The sequence below is a fragment of the Salvia splendens genome, chromosome 8 (assembly GCF_004379255.2).
Source record: "Salvia splendens isolate huo1 chromosome 8, SspV2, whole genome shotgun sequence".
Classification (NCBI taxonomy): Eukaryota; Viridiplantae; Streptophyta; class Magnoliopsida; order Lamiales; family Lamiaceae; genus Salvia; species Salvia splendens.
In genome coordinates this window covers 28,776,140-28,782,139 of record NC_056039.1, presented here as the reverse complement: position 1 = coordinate 28,782,139, position 6,000 = coordinate 28,776,140, and the positions used below count along the sequence as shown (strand labels likewise).

Here is a 6,000-nt window from a genome sequence, read left to right as displayed (position 1 = left end):
TTTATTAATATTTTAAGTTTATGGCTGGCCATAATATGACTATTTAGCATTACTCTTCTTAAAATTCGTGCCGGGTTAAAATGTGGCAGAATTTAATGGACTAAGAGCATCTCCAATGGCGGACGTCCGGTCGGACATCCGGTCGGACGTCGCGACGGGCGACCGGGACGTCCGCCATTGTGGCGTTTAGGGTCGGATACGGACGTCCCGTGAGGACGTCGGCGCGACGGGCGGGCGGACGTCCAGTAGGACGTCCCGTTTTTAAAATTTTTTTTAAACTCTATATATACGGCTCGTTGAATTTTTTTTTTCGAATCATGTATGTTTTTTCCGATGAAGTTGTTAATTTTTCCCGTAATTTTTTCGAATAATATATGAGGTTTGGACTCGGAGGGGTTGACGTCAAATTTTATTTCCGTAAATGTAAATTGTTTTATTTGTAAATGTATGTTTTTTTTTTATTGCGGGATGTCCTAGTGGGAAGGGCGATGGGAAGGGCGGACATAGGAGGGGATGTCCTAGTGACGTGGCAGTGGGATGGGAAGTCCTAGTGACGTGGCAGGAGGTGTTTTTGGAATGTCCTAGTGGATGTCCTAGTGGGATGTCCGCCCACTGGAGATGCTCTAAGGGAGCACTATATTACTCCACTAAGAGCACCCGCAACGACTTTGCAGCGGAACGCTTTGCGAAGCATGGTTTCTTCGAGGTTCCGTTCCCATGCCGTGCCGGGTGCCGACGGCACGACTCGCGGCACGGTCTGTGCCGCCACGCGCTTCGGCGACGTGGCTCTCCCCCGCGTCGTGCGTGACGCCCACTCGCCGGCCCGCGAGTGGGCGACGTCACGTGCTGACGCAATAATTATTTTTAAAAAAAAATTGATTTTATAAAAAAAATTTTAACGGTATTATTACCGTTTTTTTTACCGTTTTTTATTTTTTTTTTATTTTTTTTATTTTCTTATTCTATAAATACTCCTAATTCATCCTCATTTCACACACAACTACACATCTATTCTTCCTAAATCAACTTCATTTCCTCTCCAATTTTCATATTCAATCTCTTCACAAAATGTCCGGCGACGGCAACTACGGCGGTGGCGGCTCCGGTGGGTGGGATCTCAACGCGTTCGGCGATTGGGAGACCATGTACAACACACTTGGTGGTTCCGGTTCGTCGACGCCGGGCACCCAGGGGTCGGCGACGCCGGGTGGGTACCAACCACCCACTTTCGATGTGGATGCATACGCTCGACCCTCCGCCTCGCGGCCTTCTCAGGGATTGTCCCAGATTCGGGAGAATATCCCCGTTGAACCCACCCAGGGAGGAGGCCGAGGCGGTGGAAGCTCCAGGGCTGCGTCTGAGGCGGCCGAGGAGGAGGAGGAGGAACATGAGGATCTGGGCTGGCATCCGTACAGCAACGAAGAAATAAAGGCGGTGTACAACGCCTGGCTCACCGTCTGATCGTCGGGAATCAACAAGCCGCCAAGTGCTTCTAGGAAAAGGTCCGTGATGTCTACCACCAGACTAAGCCGAAAGGGGCCCGGAAGCGCAAATATACAATGCTCCGTGCTCACTTTGGCCGAGTCGACTTACAGGTCAAAAAATTCTGCGGCATCTACTCGGCCGAAGCGGCGCACTACCAAAGCGGAGCTTCGGGCGCCGACATTCTGAGGGCGGCTTTGCGCGCCTTCCACGAGGACACCGGTCTACAGTTTAAATTTATTGATATTTGGCAGCTCGTCAAGGACGAGGAAAGGTGGGTCGGCGGTGTCCGCTCCAGCTCGGGCTCAACCTCAAAGCGCATGAAGCACACGGCGAGCGGCAACTACTCGTCTGGTGACACCGGGGAGGGCAGCGAGGGTGAACCGCAGGTGTTTGCGGGTATGGCCAGCGAATACGGGGGATCCAGCCGTGGGCGCCGTCGGCCGCAAGGGACGAAGGCGGCGAAGGCGGCTAGAGCGAGGAAGGGCCGAGGCGAATCAAGCCAACCGCCCTCGGGATCGGGCTCGCGGGGAGGCTCGGACACACTTATGGTGGCGTACATGACCGCCACAATGGCAGACACTTCCCGCTTCTCGTACGCCCAATTCGCGGCCTGGTGGAACGGAATTGTGCATATGGCAGCACAACTTGGCTTTCCGACTCCCCCTCAACCTCGACCGCCTCCGGATGATGATTAGCCGGCGGAGTAGTTTTTTTATTTTCCCACGTTTAATTGTGTGTTTTTTTTTAAAGTTTAAGTTGTAATTTTTTTTAATGTTGTGTGTTTTTTAATAACGTTTGTTTATTTTAATTGAATTGGGTTGGAAATAAAAATAAGAAATGAAATTGAATGAATAGTAATTTAAGGAACGGTTAAGGAACGACTAAGGAACGGAGGGTTGCAGGTTCCGTTCCTTAGTTAAGGAATGGAGTAAAAAGGTACAGTGGGGCCCATAAATAGTAGTTTAAGGAACGGTTTAGGAACGGTATAGGAACCCTAAACGGTTAAGGAACGGTATAGGAAAATCGTTGTGGATGGCCTAATTAACTAGGCTCTGTGTGTCGAATCAATCAATCACCTCTTATAGAATCGAAAATACTACTGAAATTTCATGATTTTTATTGATTTTTGCTAGTAACTTGTATATACAATCTCAACAACATTTTTACAGAAAAAAACTACAATACAATCTGATACTGATTGAATCAAAATGGGGAGGATATATACTATCATTTCCCAAATCAATAAATAATTATCAAGGCTTTGCCTGAAAGATTTAGAGCAGCAGTTCATGATTGTTTAAAAGCGCAGCCAAATTCCCAACTCTAACGCCGTGTTTGGCTGCAAAATCCTTTCTGCAGAATGACAAATCCGTCGCCGTCGCTGTCGCAAAACCAACCAATCTTTTCCCACCCAAATCCTTGAACGCCTCCGCCCTTGAAATTTCATTAGTGGTTCGTTTATACGAGCCAAACCACTTTGCCTGCATGTAGCTCAGGCGCCTCCACGGCGGCACGTTCAGCCCCACGCTCTTTAATGACTTCCTAATCGCCTTCGACATTTGTCTCACCAATTGCTTCATCTCCTCAGGCTTGCCCACAAAGATCGCCGGAAATTCATCCAGCATGGAGGTGTAGGCCGCAGTAGGGCGCGCGATTGTGAACTTCTCGGCCAAGGAAACCTCGACAATGTAGCGGCTGCCACCAGCGTTGACGTCTATGTACTCGTAATTCCCCGACGGGTTGCTTCCGCTCTTCTCCCACTTGGATTTGCAAATGCCTGTTTTTCCATTATCATTGTTACATTTGAGATAACATGAGTTAATAGAGTATGTGTTCAGACGTATAAAATGACAAAATGAGAAATTTAATGGAAACTTAAAACTATATTGTATCGTTAATCCTTGTTATAGATGAAATGCTCTTCTGATTTTATATTAACAAGTAGGAGCATTGGCCAATTTTAATACTATAAAGAATTGAATAAATTCGCATCTACATTGATATGATACTAAAATCAAGTGGCGTCAACAAGGCATTAAAATTTAAAATGACTCACCGGCATCAAAGCCACTACTCCGCAGGCGGGCCATTAGCCGCCGCTTGAACTCCGGCGACGAATCATTATCGCCAACAACTTCCAACAACGCCTTCTCCACCGCATTTGAAATGCTTCTTCCGTCGCCGAGATCAAATATTTTTCTCAAAGAATCACGAATTCTGGAGTCCTGCGAGTTACTCCCGGGTTCATTTTCATCTTCATCTTCATCTTCATCGATCTCAATCGCATCGTCTCTGCCTCCATCGCCATCTCCACCGACTATTATTCTCTGCTCCCTAATCTCCCTCTCAAAGAAGGAGTTGACGAGATCGGACAAATCGGCCGAATGCTCGCTGCCGCTGCTCTCGAACGACCTGTCTCTCGACATCTCGTCGAAGGCGGCCGCAACCCTTTTGAACCTCACCGGAACGTTCACCATCTCCGAGATTCTGATTTCACACTATTACGGTCGGTTTAAGCCTTTATAGGGAGAGAAATGTTAATGGCGAATTGTGAGCTAGATGTGGTGATTATGATGCAACAATGTTTACATGTAGAAGAAAATGGAGTGAGTTATTAATGGTATGGATGAGGACATGTTGTCGATATATATATATATATATATATATATACAGTGTGTGTGTGTGTGTGTGGGAAAAGGGTAGATGTGGTGATACGTCTACGGGAAAGTCATTTGTTGAGCTTCTAAGAGTGGAAGCCAATGTACTGAAAGTAGGAAATATGACCAGGTTCACTATCTCATCCAAATAAGTAGCATATGATAATAATAATAATAATAATGATAATGATAATAATAATAATAATAATAATAATAATAATAATAATAATAATAATAATATAATAATAATAATTGAGCACGGGGTGATACATTATATTTTAATTATTTTGAAAATTTGCCTTTTTCTATATTTTTAGTACCCCATTTTTTCATTGATTTTTTGTATTTAAATTTAATTGAGAAATTATTATTTGATAATTAAAATTGATCATAACCAATTACTAGAATATAGTACAATGTTGATTAGCATTTGATTTCATTCCTTAGAAAATAGTAGTAATTTATTATTAGGAATTGTTATTCCATAACTATTATATATAGTACTTATTTATTTTGTTCATTTTTGGTCATTTTTAAGATGTCTAAGTTAAATGAGCCGTGTATTTTATTAATAAAAATTATAGGAGTATTTTTTAATTTCTCTTATGACATTCTTTCTTCTATTTTATTCTCTTTTGATGATTTACTTTCTTTTTTATTATTTTTTCTCTTTATCTATTTTATTCCCTTTCTATTTAACTAATTTAATACTATAACTTTCTTAAATGAGAAAAATTACTATCTTTATTAATTTGGATGGAAGGAGTACTTTTTTTGTCCTTATCCCTGATAAATAGTCCACTCATAAGCTAATTGCGTCGACTCTAACGTTCCATGCTACCAAACACTATTGCAGAATATTGCCTCATCACAGAACACTAAAATGCACCATCTAAACAAATATAGTTAATATAATAAAAAAGGATTGTAAATATAGTTAATGCTTTTACTTCAAACTGATCAAATTTTTATTAGCAAAAGAATGCAACAGCTTAAACATAAATATAAATTTATTGCAATGGCGAACAGACTAGCGTACAATCGCGTTTTTAATTACTACTAATACTTACTATAATGCAAAAACATAATGCGCGGTGCGCCCGTTGTTGGAAATAAATCAAGAAAATATGCGGAGATTAGGGAATTGATCTGTAATTAATTGTAATTATTTTTTTTCCAGTTTTGTAGATAGGGTAAATCTTACCGTATGTAATTAACCCAAAGCCTATTTAGGCGTGTAGTCCCCTGCACAATTAAACAAGTTGAATGAATATATGATACCAATATCCAACATGGCTTCAGAGCAGGATAATCAGAGGCTCAGAAAATAATTCATCACAGCCAAATATACCTTGTCCCGATCAGAAGGCGACGGACAACAGAACCTGCAGAATGTCAGGAGAAGAAGAAGACGTTAAACCCAGTGATACCAGACTCAAAGCAAGTAAGAATGTTACAGTCGCCGTCGGAAGTAGAAGGGCGTTGAGGCACATCACTGGAGTGTCGGCGCCCCCAGAATCAACAGATAAGGAGTATCTGGAATGAGAGGAGACCGATCTACTGGTTTTCTCTTGGATCGTAGACAATATGGAGATCGATATTGTCGGAGACTTCGCTCATCACCAAAGTGCGAAAGCAATCTGGGAAAGCTTGGTCGTGACGTACCAGAGTACGTCGGATCCGTATCTGATCTACGACTTGGAGGACAAGGTCAGTCGGATTGTCCAAGGGGACACGGATCTGAAAACCTACTGGAGGACCTTGCACGGTATGTGGGTCGAGATCGGCCGCTGCCAAGGCAGACCCATTACCTGCTGCGACAAAGGAGTATGTCAGTATCGAGACATCACCAATCAAC

General features: G+C 43.0%; 1 protein-coding gene across 1 annotated transcript; it reads right to left on the bottom strand.

Annotated features, from left to right (window-relative positions):
• Nucleotides 1–2,625: 2,625 nt before the first annotated feature.
• LOC121744175 lies at nt 2,626–4,096 on the bottom strand. Its single transcript, XM_042137622.1, has 2 exons — nt 3,542–4,096; nt 2,626–3,262 (listed from the first exon to the last, which is right to left on the bottom strand). Exons 1-2 carry the CDS (start codon nt 3,960–3,962, stop codon nt 2,760–2,762), a joined length of 924 nt encoding a protein of 307 aa, XP_041993556.1. The 5' UTR covers nt 3,963–4,096; the 3' UTR covers nt 2,626–2,759.
• Nucleotides 4,097–6,000: the final 1,904 nt, after the last annotated feature.

Bases quoted from the DNA above. Each gene is read 5' to 3' on its own strand.
- LOC121744175 (XM_042137622.1), bottom strand. From the start codon at position 3,962: ATGGTGAACGTTCCGGTGAGGTTCAAAAGGGTTGCGGCCGCCTTCGAC. The intron at 3,263-3,541 runs GTGAGTCATTTT...ATGGAAAAACAG, and splicing joins GAGTAGTGGCTTTGATGCCG to GCATTTGCAAATCCAAGTGG.